Source organism: Ceratotherium simum, chromosome 17 (assembly GCF_057802395.1).
Source record: "Ceratotherium simum simum isolate JZ-2026a chromosome 17, ASM5780239v1, whole genome shotgun sequence".
NCBI classification, from domain to species: domain Eukaryota; kingdom Metazoa; phylum Chordata; class Mammalia; order Perissodactyla; family Rhinocerotidae; genus Ceratotherium; species Ceratotherium simum.
In genome coordinates, this window is record NC_141916.1 from 3,847,503 (window position 1) to 3,868,194 (window position 20,692).

Sequence of the window (20,692 nt, forward strand, 5' to 3'; positions counted from 1 at the left end):
CACCATTTCCAGTGCCTCCTCTAGCTACTGTGGATATGACTGTGTAGGAAGATGGTGAATTGGAAGTGATTTTAGCAACCCAAGGAAGGAAAGGGGCAGCCTGAGGCTGAAGGTGTTTGGAAGCCACAATGAATATTCAAAAACAAAATATAATTTTCTTTCTGGAATAGAGGTGGCAGAGGTGAATAAATGCAGAAGTAGCTATTCTTAAAATCTCCAATCCACTCAGTGTTTGCAAAAACTGAATAAGGCCACATCCCCCCAGGATTATTGGTGTGTATATCAGAGAGGACATATTCAGAAGACTAAATAAACTAAAGACAAATTACGTGATGATCTTTCCTCTTACCAGTCCTTCCTTCCCTTTTTTCCCCCTGTTCTTAGCTTTGTTTAATCTGACAGAACAAGCTCGGAAGTCTTGGCCGGTGACATCAGCCAGCACCCAATTCATTGCCCATTATTTCCACGAGATGCCATGGTTTTCTCCAGAATGCGTGCGAGCACAATACAGAACACTTGAAGTCTTTTCCATTGCCCCTACCCTGTGAGTCCAGTGATAAGTTTCTTGTTCAAGTTTGTTACAAAACACACAGACCGATATGAATATTTCTGGTGTTTTGTATTGCGTCCTTAATACTTTTTTGAAATTACCAAGAAAGAATAGATTCTAAAATGCAGTGGCTCATCTCTCAGACCTCATTATTCTGTCCTCACAATGCTCATCACAATGAAATGACTGACTAAGGACTTTGAATACAAGCAAATGCAGAAGCTCTATGTAAATATGCTTGTCAAATCAGGAGAAAGAGAGAGAAAGCTCCTCGGAGTTGTTTATGCTTTCTCGCATCTGAAGTGCCATTTTCTCTGTACATCAGATAACATATTGATTTTAGTGTACTTCAATACTCAATTTTCCATAAACCATAAAAACCTTAATGACTTCTCCAAAGCTCAAGTGAGAAGCAATCAATTAATTTGCCCAGTAGTTCAACACTGTCAAAATTAAAGTGCTATTTTAATGAATTTTTCAGACATTTAGGATCTACCCAGCAGCAGTTTAAGGCCAAAAAGCCTTTATTTTACTATTGCAAGAAAAGTTTAAATATATACCAACTCAATAGAAAGTTCAAACGTTTTAACCTTTGTGATAAACACAAAGCTGCAAGTCACTTTACATGGCATTTTGCTAGGGTTTCACCACAGCAGCTCTGAACAGAACTGTTGCAGACTCATCCATAATACAATAGTCAAACGCACCAGCTCCTGCCCATGAGACACCATTCCACCAAACTTCAAGTGTTGTGACTTGAAGAATAACAAAAAGAGATGTCCTATTTTCCCGCATAGGTCTCATATCTTACCTAAAATTCCCACTGCTGTTATCACCTCTTTGAAATTAAGGCCACAGTGAAAATTCCTTGAAGGGACAGAGGAGAGAGAACTAACAGGCTTTCATTTGCACAGTAGTGACCAACAGTACATTAGCATGGATTAGTTCATCAGATTAGTCAACGGTCACTGAGAAAGCAGAGGTTACAGTTGGGACAGGTGCAGTTTGGGGATGGTGGAGAGGAGGCGGGAGGGTCTGTATCTTGAAGTGACAACATGGAGGTCTCCGGGAAGAAAGAACAAACAGCAGTGCTGGAAAAGAGGATGCTGAGAAGGGGCAGGATTTGAAAAGGCTGGGGGCAGCCTCCACATAGAATTTCTTTCAGGCTGCTCGGAATATGACTAAGGAGAATAAAGCACTAGAATAGTAATTGGAATTGTGAAATGAGTTAAAAATAGAACTAAATTACAGGCACATATGACAGCTTCGTCTGTTTCATTCGTAGACCGGGGACTGCCCTTTGCTGGAGGAAAATCTCACTGATGCTGCTTGCTCGATAACATGCACTTTGTGTGGGGCCTGAGAAAATTGACTGTGATCCCGAGATGAATGTTTCATTTAGGGGCTCTTCAGGTTTTTTTGTTCTGTTTTTGTTGTTTTTCTGTTTTGTTTGTTTGTTTCTTTTTTTCACTTGGGTTATAATGTAAAACTCACTTAATAACTTGGTGAATTTAGGAAAGTGGTTTTGAAGCATTTTGAACTTGTTTATAATTTTCTCTCTTCACCAGACTGGATCTGTTACAGTTCCTTCTCTCACATACAACCATTAAGTAGACTAATTTGCAATTTGGCTGGTTTCCTGTTAGAATTCAGGGTGGCTGTAGATGGTTCCATTTCTCGGTGCTCATCTAGTCTATTGTTCCCTAAAATGTTGAATTAGTTCCCTCATGCCCCTGTTAGTCATCTACAGGCATTTCCATAGAACAGGTCTTTTCCGATTCCCACGGGGCTGACTACAAAGTGCGGAGCCCGGTCGCTTCTGAGGCAAGTCCCAGGACGTCCTGTTTCTTCACTTACAGAAGCAGGTTGATATTTTTTCTTGGAAGCTGACCTGCGTCATGGTTTCTAGGAGGAGCCAGCTGTTGTCATTCTGAACTGAGTGCAATTTTTTCTTCCCCCACCTTCATTTCTAGCCACATTTTTTCCTAAAGCATAGGCTACTGTGTGGGTGGGCAAGTGGAAGGAGCTGATTATCATTCAGGGCATAAATAAAAATCAGGAGGCAACCCAGTCACCAAGTGCAAGAAGGAACATCACGTCATAAATCTCGTAAGTTATTTTCCATTTACATCACCAGTAGCAAATATCGCTCATAGTGCTTAAATAATGTAAATATAAGCGAGGAGCGACTCTATCCATGGACCTTAATGAAACATCGTCTATAATAAGCATGGAATAAAAAGGCTCATTGAACAGATTTTTTAAAAGTCAAAGAGAATATAAACAAATGCTAATACATGCATAATACATATGTGTTAGGCTCTTGGCACTCGATGCTGAGACTGAAGTTTTCAGGTTGTAAAAATAAATAAGCTTACAAGCCCCCAAGGGACATCTTTTTTTGAACCTTTTGGTCCATCAGACAGACACTGCTCTGAGGCTGGTGTTCCAGGGGTTTTCAGTAGATTGTCTGGTCTGGGCCCCACGGCTGGTGTGAAATGAATGCTGCTTAGTGATAAGTTAGAGGAAGATGGATTTGTCTTCACAAAATGCTCTGTTCCTGCTCTTTGCTGGGACTCCCTGCAATTACGATATCATCTATTTGTTTCCTTCCAGATATTCACTCACTGTTACTTTGAAGTAGGCAGATGAGCATTATTGTGTATTTCTTACACACGGGAATAGGAAAATTCCAGAAAACTCAAATTGTTCGTAAATGGCTAGGCTGGCAAAAGCTAGAATGAAACTCACACTTCTCCAATTCAATTTCTTAGCCTGTTTACTTCAGAATTGCTGCTGGATATTCCAACTCCACAGTAGCTGGAAAAAAAATCTCAAGTCTTCAACCATTTGTTCTATTTTTTTTTGTTTTTTGCTGAGAAATATTGGCCCTGAGCTAACATCTGTTGCCAATCCTCCTCTTCTTGCTTCAGGAAGATTAGCCCTGAGCTAACATCTGTGCCAATCTTCCTCTATTTTGTATGTGGGATGCCGCCTCAGCATGGCTGATGAGTGGTGTAGGTCTGTGCCCAGGATCCTAACCTGCGAACCCGGGCTGCTGAAGCAGAGCGCACGGAACTTAACCACTAAGCCCTGGGGCTGGCCCCTCACTATTGTTTTTAAAAACAATATTTACTAAGATTTTTCTATTAAAAATGTAGTGTTGCTTTTTAGAAAAATTTAAATATATAAAAATGTATGAATAGAGGAGAATAAAATGCACAGCTAATGCTAACACCCAGAGAGAACATATTTTGATGTATCTCTTTCCTTCTAAAAATAAATAATTGGATTCATACTCCATACATATTGCTTTTCATTAATCTAGCAGGTCATCTATATTAACACCTACCATTATTTTAGGTACTGTTAAGAAATAAGGAAAAAACTGTCAGTACCGTGACACAATGCTTAATCACTGAGCATTATTACTTTATACGTGTTGAAAGAAATCCTTAGACATAGTTTTATCAAATATGTTGAGCTTACATAAATAAAAAGTGAAATTTATTGGTTAGGTATTTCTAAAATTTTTTCATATTCAAATTTCAACTCTTATGATTCACTCTGTGCTTCAGACTTTTCAATGTTTGTGTTTTTCTGCACAATTATCTTCTGTCTTCATGCGGCTGTTGGTGATACAGTATTTCTTGAAAGTATTCTGCTATTGTCTCCAGAACTTGCCTTCAAGCTGATGTCCCCCATCTGCAAGTTTTAATACACATGCACAGGCAGAGAAACTACAAGAAATATACGATCTTAGATATGTAAAAATATGAAAAACTATGCATCTTAGAATCTATGAAATATACTATATGTAACCCTCCTTTCTGCTTAACTTTATATCATGAGAATTTACTGCTATCTTTTAAATTCATGATGTTTAAGGGCTGTACAACAGCCAATATAATTTATGTAAACAATTCCCTATCAATTGACATTTAGGACCTTTCCAACTTTTTGCTGTCATAAATAAAGACGTGACAAACATCTGTGAGCATAAACCTTTGTTCACATCCTTGATAATTTCCTTAAGAGAGAGTTCCAAAAATAGCATGACTAGGTAAATGACATGCAGCTTGCACTTGCTGTATATTGCCAAAGTGCTTTCCAAAATGATTGTATCAGTCTGTACGTTAACCAGCAGAGTATGTGGGCACAGTGTTTTCTAACCAGCGTTTTTCACTATTGACTAACAGTATGTATAAGTTATATCTTCCTCTTGACCAACCTACCCTTTCCCTTTGTTTCTTCCTTTATTTCTATTTATCACCTGCCAACATGATAAATAATTCCCCTCCCTTTTTGGTATTTACTCCTTTACTGATCCTATGAATTTCAACCAGGAAAGTTTAGTCATTGCCTAGCCAAGCTACGCTAAATGTAGTTAGCTGCTTAATTTTCCCTCTGAAGTCAGCTTCCTTAATCACTTCGTTGCTCTAATTTTTTTAGATACTCAAGGGGCTAAACCTGAATTCATTACTAGAAGGTTTTTGTCATGAAGGTAGGAGCCATCTATTTAATTTTCTTGATGAAATGCTTATTTATGTCTAGTCCTCCATTCAGTTAGACATTTTTGCTCTTGTTCATAATAATAATAATAAAAGACATGGCTCTCCATTCTGACCTAAAAGGTTTCTTTTAGAAACATAGTCAAGCCTGGTTGAAATAAGCAAAATTTCCATTACTAGCACATTTATGGGCCAGGTCGTCCTGATCATTGGAGATTTGTTTAGTAAATGAAAACTATTCTTAATAGTCATCCTTTCAGCATCCACTGGACACACACTATAAGGTGCAATGCTGGATGCTTGTGGTCAGGAAGCCTAAGGCACATTCCCGGCCCTATGATAAAAACAATAACAACAACAATAATAATATATTAAATTTACTGGATTCTCCCTGTGTGTCAGGGATAGATCTAAATGCTCGACATGCACTAACTCATTTAATCCACCCAACAATGATATGACATTGGTCTTATTATTATCTCCATTTTACAGATAGGGAAACAAAGGCAGGGAGAAGCAGGCAATTGTCCAGGATGATGCAGATGGATTTGAACCTAGACAATTTCACTCCAGAATCGGCTCACATAACACATAGTTCCCCATAAAAACTTAAGAGTATAGTAGGATAGATCAGACTTACACATAAACTGCGATAAAATACTATAAACAAGAAGATATGGTAGAGCATATGAAACAGAAATCAAGATCCAAAGAGGAGCTAGAGTATGAACGGGCCTTGAAAGACAGAAACAACTATATTGTCTTGGGTAGAAATGCAAGTCGACAGAATGGGAGCACAGGCGGAGAGAGAATAAACGCTAGAGCCCAGCACCCCCGGGGTCAGGTTCTGACTCCAGCACATACTAGTTGTCAGGCAACTTCTCTCAGCCTCAGGCCCTCAACCTAGTTTAGTTCTAATGAGCAAAGACACGAAAGTGTGGATGCACATGATATGTTTAGGGAATGGAAGTAATGCAAGGTAGAGGGGGTTTAAGGAGGTAGTGGAGAAGTTCAAGGAAGAAAGGAAGGAAGGAAGGAGGGAGGGAAGGAGGGAAGGGCATACGTGAGGAGCCGTTGTGGCTGAAGACAGAATGGAACAGGTATGCAGAAGTGTTGGCAGACTGGAGACAGCAGAAAGATACTTGTCATTGTACTGAAAGGGACACAACAGCAGCAAGGTTGGCGGTGGTGTGGTTTGGAGTAAGGGACAGGCTGAAGAAGTGTACCCAGGCGAGGCTCCTGGGATTGTCCAGGTGAGAGACAATGACGCCATGAGTCAGGACAGTGCTCACAGGAAGGAAGGAGAGAGATTCCAGAATTACTTCAAGGGTATAATTGAAAGAACTTGGTAAACAATCGGGGATTTGGGACTGAGTTAAAATGTTCCTCAGGTTTTCGCCCCAGAGCCCTGGAATGATGGTAGCGCCTTTTGCAGAGAGAAACTGCAGTTAGTTTGGGAGTGAACCAGAGCTGAAAACTTGGGTGTCAACATGTAGACGACTTCAGCAGTATAGACGACTTTGAGAAAGTTTGGATGCAAAGGGAGAGAGAGTGAGTGTCCGTCATCCTAAAGCTAATTTAGGAAGGTAAATCTGTTTTGGATTAACACTTTCGTTTCTTCAGCAAAACCAAAAGTTAATTATATATCATGGAGTCTTCTCGTTCTTGTCAGGGACTTTATTCTCCTTTGGGATTAGGCATTCCTTTGAGAACTTGATGAAAAATGTAGACTTTCTTTCATCCCCGAGTGTGTATGTGCGTGTGTGTGGGAGGGGAAATCATAGACAACCATACACAAATTTGCATACAATTTTAGGCATTTCTTGTAGTTTTTGAAGCCCAGGCCATGAATCTTAAGAGTCCGCTCTGCATAACTTCTTTTTTAACCCATGTATTAATATTGTTTTCCAATTATAATGAACTACGTCATGTACTATGCTAAGCGCCTTACCTGTATTAGCTCATCCAGCCCTCACCATAACATTGCCCTATTGGTAATACATTTCAAATGTGGGGGACAGAGTTAGACAGGTTAAATAAAGTGCCCAGGATTACAGAGTTAGTATGTGGTAGAGGCAGGATTTGAATACAGGTATCAGTCAGGTTTCTCCAGAGAAACAGAACCAACAGTGTGTGTGTGTGTGTGTGTGTGTAAAGAGATTTACTCCAAGGAAGTGGCTCAAGTGGTTATGGAGGCTGACGAGTCCCAAGATCTGCAGTCAGCAAGCTGGTGACCCAGGAGAGCTGACGTTGTTCCAGTCTGAGTCTGAAGTCCCGAGAAGCAGAGAACCAACTGTGTAGTTTCCTTCCAACCGCTGGCGGGCTTGAGACCGAGGAAGAGGTGATGTTTCAGATCGAGTCCAAAGGCAGGAAAAACCTGATGTCCCACTTCAAAGGCACTCAGGCAGGAGGAATTCTCCCTTATTCGGGGGGAGGGTCAGCCTTTTTGTTCATTCAGGCCTTCCACTGATTGGGTGAGGCCCACCCACATGGGGGAGGGCAATCTGCTTTACTCAGTCTACTGATTTTATAATTTTATTTATTTATTTATTTATTCCCCCCAAAGCCCCAGTAGATAGTTGTATGTCATAGCTGCACATCCTTCTAGTTGCTGTACGTGGGACGCGGCCTCAGCATGGCCAGACAAGTGGTGCGTCAGTGCGCGCCTGGGATCCGAACCCGGGCCGCCAGCAGCGGAGCGCGCGCACTTAACCGCTAAGCCACGGGGCCGGCCCTGTCTACTGATTTTAATGTTCATCTCATCCAAAACACCCTCACAGAAACCCCAGAATAATGTTTGACCAAATATCTGGGTACCTCATGGCCCAGTCAAGTTGACATATGCAATTAACCCTGCACTGTCATTTTAAAATACACGCCAATATTTTCTTAGACGAACTTTCATTTTGCTTTCACACATGCCTTCCCTAAATTATTCATGTTAGAGCTGCTGCTTCTCCCATGCTTCCTCTTTCCCCAGTTACGTCCTCCGAACTGAAGATTTAAGTAAAAGCCACTTGGATTCATTCTGTTTGCTTTCTGCTCTCTTTATTTTTTCCTAAGAAGAGAAACTATCCAAGAAAGCTGCTTCTTTCATTTTAAATGTTCAAACACAGTTTTGTAGCTAAAAGTGAGTTAGCAACATCTAAAAGAATTCATGAGTGCCCACTAGGAGTGCATATGAGGTGTTGACAGAGTTTTCCGATTCACTGCATGCAATAGAAAAGAAGTGCTGGTTTTTGGTAGCAGCACAGAAACTTTCAGGTGGCTGCTTAGTATGCAGTGTGCGTGTTCGTGAAAGTCATTGCAAGATTAAAAAAAATACATTGTGGATGTTTTTAGGCCCTGGAGCAAATCCAAAATAACAGCTGGGATTTTACATCTCCTGGGGGGCTCCTCCAACTTGCAAAATTCAGTCCCAAGAAGTCATAACACTCTGTTTGAGTGGAGGCCCTGTGAGCAGGGGGCTGGAGGCTCAGCTGTCAGAGGACAAAGGAAATGAAAGGGAAGCTGCTCTTTCTCTCTGTCACACACATTTTCAGTTCTTGAACGGACTGAGTGTATTCACGTAAGCTTGAAAAGGTGATCAAACAGGAAAACTAAAACTTTTAGTTTACAGGGGTTTTTTTTCCTTTTTTACCAGGTGAGGGAGGCACTAGTAGTATGAGAACATGTCTCTTCTGCACTGTATTTTGAAAATTGTAAAGAGCAAGGAGATCAAGCGAGGCCACGTTTAGGAGTACGTCCTATGGCCTGTGCAATCAACTGGGCACAGTGGTTAAGGTAGAACAATTACAGTAATTTAAACTTTGAATTCTGTAAACCCAGATGTAAAGCCATTCAATCTGCACAAATAACTTGGAAGCATTTATATTCAAAAGAGGACCACAAATTCTTAGTGTAAGTGAGCTGATGTCTAGAAGTAAACATGGTGCTTGGAGTTTCAGTCATTAAAGGACATTGATTTTCAAATTTAGAAAAGTAGAAAAATAATATATCTTATATCCTACTGGCTGGCAGATATCTTCACAAAGGTCCCAATAGTGCTACAATTTCCTTGGAATAGATTTTTATATATAATGCTTTGAATATGAGATGACCTCAGACGATGGAACCAAATATATCAGACTAAGTTTTAAATGATTTAGTTCTTTTTTTCTGGTTTGATATTATCAAGCGATCTCACAGTGTCATGAAAAGGGTTCGTTAAGGGCCTATTTCCCTGGGGTGATGTGCTAGAGGTGGCCCAAGTGAGGTTAAATACCATGATTGTCAACCATCACTGACCACAGCTTACTGTGCCTGGCTCTGGAGACACAAAGAGATAAGCCATATTTCCTCTGACAGAGCTTAGAGCCTAACTGATGACTTAGATGTACACAGAAGGATGACACAATGCATTGGATATTATTGAACAAGTGTTTAGACAATAAATACTTTGAAGATACTTCAAAGGGAAAATATGAATCCATGCTTAAGTGTCTTTACCAGTCTCAGTTGTATAATCTGTAAAATAAAATATCTGACCCTAACACACAGGAGAATGCATTAATTTGATCTTCTACTACTAAACTGTAATTTTCTTTTTGTATTTCTAGCTTTTAGCCCAGAGTGTTACACAGAGTAGGAATTTTGTCTACCTGAATTAAAATACTAGTAACAGTTGTGAGCTGGAACTCCAGATCAACCGTAATCTGTCATTCATCTTGAGGGCACAAGTGCACCACTGATGGCAATGTAACCATGAGTACGGTTCAGTCCATACCTTAGTGTGCAGGTCTTCTAGAATTATGCGTGTTAGAACTACATACATCTAAAATGCTATAGAAGATGCCATGTTAAGACGTCATTTCTATGTGGTCAAAACCTAGGCCTTTGCCTGTATACAGACACCTGCTGTCCTGGTTATGGCTGCGTTTGCCCTGTCCCCTGCGGAGAATCAATGACAAACGCCTTTCTCCACATAAAGTTGGTGGGACTAGATCTTGAAAGAGGATTAGGACAAAAGCACCCAAGACGTCTTATTTATTTCAGGATGGAGGGTGAACCATTTAAGGTGACAGGTGAGACATTCATATTGATTTTCTGGATTTTACTTCTCCAAGAGTCTGGAAAGAAGATTGGAGCAGCTCAGACCAGATTTCCACTGATAACCCCCCGGGGATGGTTTGACTCTGCCCTTCCTTTAGCCCTTCAATTCCTTTACTGTGGAAGCTTCTGGGCCTGGGCTTCTCCTTGCTTAGGAGAGCTAGCCACTTGTCTCTGGCAGCTGGGCAGTTCTGTAATGACAGAAGGCCACCCAGCCAAGGGGCAGGAACAGGAGCAAACATCCCAGCCTGATAAGACTGTTTATGCAGCGGCAGGGAAAACAAAGATGCTATCTTTCTGTCTTTTGCAGTTAGCACATTTCTCTGGCTGGATTATTTTGTTTCCAAGGGAAGAGAGAGAGAAGGCTGGCAGGAGCCAGCGTCCCCAGTTTGGGAGAGCAAACTGCAGTTCCTTCAGAGGCCAAAATAAACTGCAGGACCGAGAGTCATGACAGTGCAGTGGTTGCTCCCCAACTACAAACCAGTAGTTATAGCCTCAGGGGCCCGAATTCTTCAGTCCCTGTCAGACACTCAGGAGGAGCAGACCTAGCCTTACCTGGCCAGGCCCCAGCCTGGAGGCAGACGGACGTCAGAACCCCCAGGACGGACAGTTGCCAAGCGTCATCGGAAGACTGTTAGGAACCCTGCCAAGCATTCTCCTTTTGAAATCATAAGCCAGCGTCCCCTGGTCTGGGCAGAATCTTCCAGGCTCCACTGTAAAGTGGTCCTCCTCCCCCTAGTCATTCTTCACTGATATTCTATGAGCCTATGACATGGGGAAGAAACTAACCGTAAAACCTGATCATAAAACCCTTCTTGTATTTGAAGACAGCGATTAAATATTCACTCAGCCAAGGTCTCCTTGCTTCATTTAAAACAAAAGAGGTTCTCTCCTCTCGCCCTTCCCACCCCACCGGAAAACGCATTCCTGGACCCGGCGCTGACCCTCGCGCAAGTTGCTATTCCCCTTAGTTGAGGGCAAGTTAGAGAATCCGCGGCTGCCAAGTCTCCACTCGGGGGAGGGGGCGACAACGGGGCGGGGGCAGCGGCGAGGAGGAGGGGCCGGAGGGAGGGACACTGCCCCTGCCTCCGCGAGGTCGTCGCCCAGCCAGCGGGGCCGCGGGAGGGGTTTCGGAGGGCGGCGCGGCGGCGGCGGGGGCGCGGGCGCGGGGCGGGCTCGGTACCTGCCGGCCGGGCGCGCCTGCAGCGGGCGCGGGGCGCGGAGCGAGGGTGTGCGCGCGCCCTCCGTGCCCGCTCAGCCTCGCGCGCGTCCCGGGGGAGGCTCCGCCGGGGGAGCGGGGAGCCGCCAGCGCAGTCCTGCCGCCGGCCGAGCTTTGTGCGGCGGCGGCGGCGGCGCCGAGTTCCCACCTGCTGGCGGCGGAGAGACAAGGAAGGGGAAGGAGGAGGCGGCGGAGGCGGAGGAGGAGGGGAAGAGCGGCGGCGCGAGCGCACTCCCCCGCCGGCGCCCACCTCCCGGGGCTCCGCAGTCCCCGCGCCCGGCCTGCACGCGCCCCGGCCCGGCCCGGCCTGCCGTCCACGCCGCCACCCCGCCGCCGCGGCCCTCCGCCGGCCCGGCCGCCGCCCCCCGGGACCGCCGGCGAGTTAGAGGCGAGCGCGGGGCGCGCGGCGCCGCCTCCATGCGCCCGGGAGCCGCCTCGGCGCCCCAGCCCCGCTGAACGGCCCCGAGCGGAGCGGAGCGGAGCGGAGGGGAGGCGGGCGCGCCCGGGCAGAGAGCGAGCCGGCCGCGCGGCGCGGGAGCGGACACCATGCCCGGCTGGAAGAAGAACATCCCTATCTGCCTGCAGGCCGAGGAGCAGGAGAGAGGTGAGCCGGGCGGGGCCGGGGGGCGGCGCGGAGGGGCCGGGCGGGGCCCCCGGGCCGCCCCCCCAGCGCGCCCCCGACCTGTCCCCCGGCTCGGGAGAGGGCGCCCGCCCTCCGGGGCCGCGGGCCGTCGAGGCGGCGTCGTGCAAACTCAGATTTCTTTTTTGGGGAGGGCGTGGGGAGAGGGGGGTGCTGCAGCAGGGAACTTTTCGCTCGGGGGGAGATTTTTCTGGAGAAGACGTCGGGCAGCCCCAGCTTCCCCAGGGCCCGCGCGCACGTGGAGCCCGGAGCGGCCGTCCTAGGGGTGCCGGTGGGGGGTCCCGCAGTGCTTTAAGTGACTTTTCAAACTTTCCACCTCTTCCCGCAGCCGCCTTCGCGGTGTCCCCGCCGCTGGCTGGGCTTCATGGTGCTGCCAAGCCCGAAGTTGCTGGGATTCAGAGAGGAGGAGGAGGAGGAGGAGGAAGAACGTGGGGGCGGGAGGTGGGCGCTGCCCAGGTCTCCGCAGGCCGAGGAGGGGAGGGCGCAGGCTGTCCCCAGGCCGAGGGGCTGGGGCTGGGATGACGCCTCGGAGATGAGTTATGCCCCAGCGCAGTCCCCGCTGTCAAGTTAATACCGCAGGACTGCGGGCTTTTCATAATTACTGTCTGTTTCTTTGTAAAAGGCAGCTCTCCGTGCCAGGTTGCATGTAGACCTTTTGTGCTTCAGCCTGACAAGCACGCTTGGCATGTTGCTTTTAAGTGACTTGGGGGGAGGAAAGTTGAAGGCCTTTTGCACTTTAAAGGCTTGGTGCTGTTGGGGTTATTTCTCGGCGTTTGGATTGTGCAGAGGTTGACCAGTAGTTCATCTCGGTCACCTGGATATGATGTACTCAGTGCACCAGAATTTCCTATGCAGGCCCCACGGGGCTGGAGGGATGTGCGCGTGGCTCTGCTCGCATCCAGAGGGACCCTGGCTGGCAAGGTCCACCAGGATTGATTTCTCTGCACCTCCCGCCCCGGCCTGGCCTGGCTTCGAGGAAGATGCTTCAAAATTGGGAGGGTTTCAGGATGCTGGGTCCGCATGGGCTGTGGCAGCAGTCGGTGCGGAGGTTAAATGGTTCTGGGGGCGGAGTGGGTGGGTGAGGGGAGCAGCAGGGGCCCGATCTGGTGCGTGGAGAAGGCACAGTTGTCAGCAAAGCTTAATCCAGCAGCTTGATGAGTTGGTATGGAGGGCGGCTTGGTTATTGGGCATGCCAAAAGTTTCAGGCTTTTGAAATAATGCTTACTACTGAAGAACCAATGTACAATTTCCAGTTTTTCTCTAGGTGGCACAACCTGTCTTTGGTTTATATCCTGTTTCAGGACTCAGGGAATTCATTATTAGGTGTGTGCATTTCCAGCACACTTTCTGGCAGGTGACCCACTAGCAGGGCACCCCTGCTTTAGAAATGCTTCTACTTTTCCCTTCTCCAAATCATATCTTAAAAGTTGCAAATAGTGGTACCAGATAATTTACAACCAGGTAAAAGCACTAAATGAAAGCTTTCTGTCAAGCATGGAGGTCTGCCCTAGCAACTAAATGTTACAGTGCACTTGGTGGTAAAGGTATCTGTTTGCTTAAAAACACATGGCAGTACTGTCAACAAATTTTATCGGAATGCTGAAATGGGTAGATTTTTGGATTGTGAAAAAATGTGCTTGTATATCTTTTAGAAATATATGGTAACTTTGAAAGATGATCGCCTCATCTACTTGGTGGCAGATAAGACTGAATTTCCTCTGGAACATAAAAAATCTGCGTCAGAAATTGGGTGTTCTGCCTTATCTTCTCCAATAGAAACAAACAGGGGATGTTGGTTATTGGTGTCTTTTTTCACTTTAAAGACTTCTTACTTTTTGGTTGTATTGTTGGATGCTTTTCTAATTAGTCTTGTTTTTGTTTGGCTGTAGCATTTCTTTTTGAGGTCCTGCTTCATTAGGAAGGCACAAATATACGTGTTTTGTTTCTTTTAAAATCTCCTACTTGGTGTTTGTGTTTCAAGTGTGTGTGTGTGTGTGTGTGTATACACATATACATGGATACATATATTTAAATTAACTGAGCTGCCTACATTATTTTTAATGCGTATGTCAGAGGACACTGCTTGAGACTGGCTTATCCTTTTGGAAGACTTTTATTGTAATGACTGATGTTTTCTATTTGCATTTGGAATCAGATTGTATTTTTGTGTGTGTGTGTTTTTCCTTGGAATTTACAATTTTAAATGATTCAAGTAGTATTAAATTAGGTTCTTGTTAAATATAAACAAAAAGATAAAACTATCAGGTTGGTCAGGAAAAGAATGAACATACAGGGACATAAACATAACGCATCTTTAATTTTGTTTGAGGATAACGTTGACCAAAATGTCAATTTCTAATATCTTACCATTGAATTCTAAGGTTGGATGTGCTCATGGAACCATTGCTCTTTCCGCATCCCCTACCCCAATTTACATTTAAACATTCTGAAACCCATTATGGAGACTACTCTAGCATAACATTTTTTCATGTAAATTTTATTTAGCTGAATCTCTTTCCGAAACTTAATGCAAATTAATACAGGCTGCTATCCTCTTTAAGGACCATGTATTTGAACAAGTATTTCTTAGCATTATTCTTTTTAAAAAATGCTAATCTTAACTCAAAGATTGAGGCAACCTGCCTTCTTGGTATTGTCCCATACAGAGAGAGGTTCGGCCAATCTCCGTAATTTCATGCGGTATTTACACACCATTCAGAGCCTGGGTTCGTCTCAAAGGCCTCTGTTGGGATGCTGCCAAGTGAACTATTGCTGCTGCATGCAGTACTGAGCAGAGAAGCTCACCTACGGTTGTTGCAGTAAATGCAGTCACTTCCAAAATGATGTGTTGATTCACCCATGTACGGTGACGTACTATTAAAATTCAGGATCCATCTCTCTGTCCTCCCCCCAATTTTCTGCCTGAGCTGATAAACCCAGTCCACTTAGAAACCACCTAATACATTTTTGGGTAAATATTTTGGGAGAAGAGAAATGATTCTGAAAACTGTTCTATTTAATGTCCCTTCCAATCAAATTAAGTAATTTCTTAGTTGTTTTAATCTGGTTATTAGCTGATCATGTGTGATAGGAATATAATTGTTAGGGAAAATCTCAGCATAAAGGGATAGATGCCTCAGTAGTTAACCGTGCCTTTCTTTTGCCTCCTAGCTTCCCTTCTGATTTTTGTGGCTTTGGTTAGTAAATGTGTGTGTGTGTGTGTGTGCGCGCGCGCGAGTGTTTGTGTGTGTGTATTCACGAGGAGAAGTGTATGCATTGTGTGTACCTCCCCTCCCTCTTGCCTTTCTGTTCTTCTCATAAGTTTTGGGGGTCTACAGGTGAACTTGAGAACTTCCCTTTGGGCTCCTGTAGGAATTACTGTGCCTGGGGTTTTGCAAATGTTTTGTCGAATGAGAGTATTTGGATCTCTTTAGATGTAAAGAATTAGCTCTCATAAAATATCCGTGAGAAAGCACAGGGGGCTCACGCAGTGTGGCTTCGGGCATCTTCGGTCTGTTTCATTTTGCACACCACAAGGAGGTCTGGTGACCCTGCCCCACACAACCTGCTTCATGAAAAGTCCAATTTGAAATTTGGGTTTTGACCAGGGAGCTCTGTGGGGAAAGAGAGGAAATCAAAACGCACGGAGCGCCTGCTGTGTGTCGGCCCCGTGTTCCGTGTTCACATGCGTCATGCTGTACAGTCCTTACCGAATGCCTATAAGGTAGGTATTGTTGTTATTTCCCCTGACAGATGAAGAAAACTGATGCTCACAGAATGAATAAACTTGCCGAAAGTTAAAAAACCAAGACTTAGGGCACCAGTTTCTAAAGAGATAGTTCAAAAAATAAGTTCCATTTCTTGAGATGAAGTTTTGAGCATTTTATTAACATTGTAACCTCTTATGGATGTTTTGGACAGAATTTTAATAAACTGCCACTAAATCTTTCATTAAGAATTCATCAGAAGAGTGTTTTAGTTATATATACTGGGAAAAAGCTTCCAAAATATATTTTGGGCTTTTGACAAACTGACTTGGCTAGATAGGTTTATTAACTCTAACAATAAGGATTGAAATGTCAACATATTTTTAAGTAGAATTATTTGACTAAACTTAAAGAAACTCATTTAAGTGAAAGACTTTTCCACTAAAGACTTGACATAATTACATAGTTTTCCTTCTTTTCAAAGAGTATTTGCCACGAAGGCAGGAATTAACAAAAATTAGGTATTCTTCCTGGCTGTGTTGAACTGGGAATTACTATAATGTTAATAGTCATTATGCATTTGCTCTTTTGCCAACATTTTATTTAATTAAAGCCATCCATCTGAGCACTCAGCCTGGCTATCTTTCAGAAGGCCCAGTGGCCAGACAAAGGGACTTCGGATAATACTTTGTCCTGCGGCAGCCTGATCGGTTTCTTTCATGAAGAAAAAGAAGTATCCACTTAAATTGGTAAAGGATATTGAGAAATGAATATCATGGGTTTTAAAACTGCTGTATTAAATGCTGCATGGTAGCTGATAGTTTAAGGCATATGGGATTTGATCAGTTTATTTTCAGTTCAATTATCATAGTAGTTTCACAATAGAAAATGCAAAAGTCATGGTAATACAAAGTAACATGTCTAACAGAACGCTGTTCAAACACTAAAGCAAAATCTGGATTTGAATCTCTTGTTTCATCTTCTATTAAAATTTATTTCTTCTTAAATTTAAAGGTTTCCTAAATATAAATATCTATTGATACAAATTTCCTTATTCAAGAAGCCTACATGTTTAGGCATGTCAGTGGCCAGAGGATGCTGTCAGTTTTATGGGAAAGTTAACGTTCTTGAAATATATCTGCTGATTAAAATGCACCTGATTTCATTTCAATGCGCCTTTCACTTCAACAGTGATTAAGCTTTAAACACCAAATTAGGTGCTAAATGGAATGTGAGGACATGGCTAGTGTCCTAGATGGATTCCTTAGCCACAACCAGCAGAGTGGCTGACAACAAGTTATTTGAGGTCAAACAGCAGTGGGTTTAAATCCAGGTCAGGAGTTCCCAGCTCTGTTGGTCTTTTAACTTCTCAAAGCCCTGTGTTCTCTTCTTTAAGATGAGGACAAATAACATTTACCTCATGGGAGGATTAATGAAACTAACAAATGTGGGGGAACGTATGACAGTACCTCACATGTAGTTCAGGTCTCAGTCCTGGCAGCTGTCATTTTTATGATGCCTTATATAGATCTGTAAGCTTAACACCTCAGGGTGCCCTGATGATGAAATGATAAGTTTTTATTCTTTAAAAACTAGTTTTTATAAATAAATAATAATATAATAAAATATAATATATAATATAATAATATATAATATTATATAATTATAATTATATAATTATAATATATATTATATAAAAAATAATATAATAAAAACTAGTTTTATTCTTTAAAAACTAGTATTCTTCATAAACTAGTAAAAAAAAGTCTAGTGTTTTGTGAAAAGCTACACTGAAACACAGAACTTTCTATGAGGCCAAGGTCTTTGATATATCCTAGCCGACTCTCATGAAGATGAAGAAACTCCAGTGTAGAGGGAACGTTTCATCCATTTAGTAGACATTTATTGAGCACCGAGTGCCCTGATGGGTGCTGGTTCCTGTTTTCAGGGAGATGCTTAAGTATAGTTATAGAGTCATGGATATGACAGATGGCTTAGTGCAGCCTCTCTCCTCCTGTCCACGTTGGTGCTGAGGGAGCAGAGAAGAGGGGGTGACTGTGCTGAGGGCAGGTGGGCAGAAGAAAGTTTCTGAGGACAGCTCTCTGAGGAGGTGCACAGAGGAAGTATTAAAAGACCTGAAGGCAGAGGAGGAGTTTAGAAAGTTGGGAGGGGATGTGAGGACAGATATTTCCAGCAGGGGACATGGTGTGTTCCAAAGCATTGTGAAATAAAATATTCCAGAAACCAGGAAACCCTTACAGATTTCTTAAGGTGCTGAAGTATAGAATATGAACGTGCATAAGAACTATAGAATGTGACTATGCATTTCCCCATGAGCTGGGGAAGCTGGGTGGGAGAAGATGAGGCTAGAGAAGGCCAAATTTGGAAGGACTTTGTATGCCAGATTGGAGAGTTCAGATTGTATCCAGTAGGCGATGAGGAGTTAACTGAAGGACTTCCAACAGAGAATTGAAAGGATCAGATCTTGGATTTGAAAAGGTCCCCTTTCGGCAGGAGGAAAGATTGGAAAAGGGAGAGACTGGAGGGGTGGGGATCAGGTGGGAGGCTCCAGCCCTGTTTCAGGCCATGGGGATGCTCAGGAGAGGTCTGGTGGGCAGGTGAATGTAGGCAGCGTGGGGGCGTAGGTCTTTGGTTTAGTGGTTTACCCTGTGCCTGCTACAGAGCCTGATATTCCTCCCACCCTGTGTAGCCTTCTTTACCTCTCCCCCCAGATGTATGTAGGGGAAGAATGTAAACATAATCTGGTAGAATAATGTGAAAGTAGAGGACCAGGCTGGTCATGATGATAGCTTAATGTGTACCAAGTTTTTCTTTTAATTATATGAAATTCACATACTATCTAATCCTAAAGGAAAAATAATTATCCTGTGCATTTATCTCCTAATAAAACTAATTTGGAATTTTAAGCGATTTTTTTTAAACTGAAAGAAAAGTAATAGTTATTATTTTATAGAAATGTCTTCCCTAGTAATAGAATTGGGAGGGTTTTTAAAAATTATTATTTTCTGAAAACAACTAAATGCTCTGTGAATGAAGTTTTCAAATACTTATACTAGACTCAAAACCAGAAAACTGAGGTTCAAGTCCTCTCTTGGCCATGTTCCTGATTGTTTGGCCCAGGCACAGAGGGCCCTTCTGAACCTCCCTCTTCTCATCTGTAAAGTAAGGATGATTCTTGGCATAGTGACCTCCTAGGGTGATGTCATGGGGTAAAAGCTATTATTGTTACACTGTTACATTACAAAGGGGAGAAGTTTTTGAAGACTGAGAGCCTTAAAGTACATTTGTCTCTTAGCTGGGCATTTCTGGATGGAGGCGTAATTTTCATAACTTCTGTTTCGTAAACTGGAAATTTTCATTAGAAAAATCTTAATTCTTGGGGCCAGCCCAGTGGCGTAGTGGTTGTTTGCACGCTCCACTTTGGCAGTTTAGGGTTCGAGGGTTCGGATCCTGGGCGCAGACCAATGCACTGCTTGTCAAGCCATGCTGTGGTAGCGTCCCATATAAAGTAGAGGAAGATGGGCATGGATGTTAGCCCGGGGCTAATCTTCCTCAGCAAAAAGAGGAGGATTGGCAACGGATGTCAGCTCAGGGCTAATCTTCCTCACCAAAAAAAATAAATAAATAAAATAAAAAAATCTTAATTCTTAGTCTTCCAAAATGAAGTTCAAATATGTTATGAGGTTTCCCCCTCAGACTCCAATTTGTAACAAAATAACTCAAATGTTGCGACTAAATTACAATGCGTACAATGCTGCACAACTCTTCAAGGTGGCCTCTTTCCTGGCTGCGGAGGCTGCGCTTGGAAAAGTCCAGCTCAGATATTGAGTGGACTTTGCTGTTGCTCCCTATTGTTCAGTTTCTGTTTCGCTCCGGTCCAGGCTTCGGTATGTTCAGTTTCTTCATACATGGAGCCTTTTTAAGGGAGAAATTCTTGCAGATCTCCACTACTGACTTTATTTTTATTATGCCACTTAAATGTGTAGTCACATAAAACTAGGTGTTAAACTCCTGATGCTTACAGCTCTCATACAACCACAAAACCAAGACAGATTTTGCAAATGAAATACAAACAAAACTACCAAAAAAAAATATCAATAACTTTCAAATCAACAACATTTATTTCACGTGACTTGATATTGTTGCCTGGAACTAAATTCCCTCTTGCAGTGTGAATACGGTACTTGCTGCTATGGAAAGTAATACTGAAACTTTTTTCTAGTTGAACTCCTTTGAATCCTTGGTTTTAACAGGCTGTTGTCATTTGGTCTTTCCTAGGCATGAACACATCATTTACCTGTGAAGCCCTCTATTCTCACTGGTCTGTTTTGCACCATTGTGATCCTAAATACAAAGCCTGCTGTTGGCACTGCATGCTGATCTACACTATTACTTTTTAAACTATTTGTGGAGAAGGGCTGTTTTTCCCCCGGTCTGGTATGTGGTACTATAGCACAATGAGTGCGTCGTGTGCAGCTCCCTGCCCCGAGTCTGATCACACCTGCACTTGTCCATACCCTGGTCAGTGAGAGGAGCCCATTCAGCCCAGACTTGGGTGTTGGGGCAATGTCCGATGGTGATAGGAATTGCTAAACACCGCTCATTTTCAGTGCTTGTCTAACCACGGACAGTAATAAACAGGTTCCTGACTGGCACTGTCCACAGACCGCACCTTGAATAGTATTGGTTTATAATATGTTTACGTAGCTGGGGTTGGGGAGAAGGGTTCAGAAGGATGGGGTGTGTGTGTGTAAAAATGTACACACTACTTCTAAGATATACAAGTGAAACATAATTTATTTTCTGTGGGTGCTTTCACCTTGCTTTCAAGATCCCATTCCCACTGAAGATGGAAAACATCTGATCTTGTCAAGAGCATATTCGTCTCCAATTTAAAAACTCTTAGGTCGTTGTTTCTCTCATTTCTCAAGGGTTTCCCCTTCCTGCTGTACCAAG

The 20,692-nt window shown here is 43.4% G+C and overlaps 1 protein-coding gene across 2 annotated transcripts in view; it reads left to right on the forward strand.

The window, feature by feature from the left end:
• The first annotated feature begins 11,824 nt into the window (after nt 1-11,824).
• The window catches only part of GRIP1 (glutamate receptor interacting protein 1), a 623,621-nt gene continuing 614,753 nt past the window's right edge, over nt 11,825-20,692 (forward strand). For both annotated transcript variants that reach the window (XM_087442057.1, XM_087442058.1), the window contains exon 1: nt 11,825-11,972. In XM_087442057.1, the coding sequence (XP_087298183.1) occupies nt 11,915-11,972 (58 nt within the window). In that variant the 5' untranslated portion in view covers nt 11,825-11,914. The remainder of the gene's footprint in view (nt 11,973-20,692) is intronic.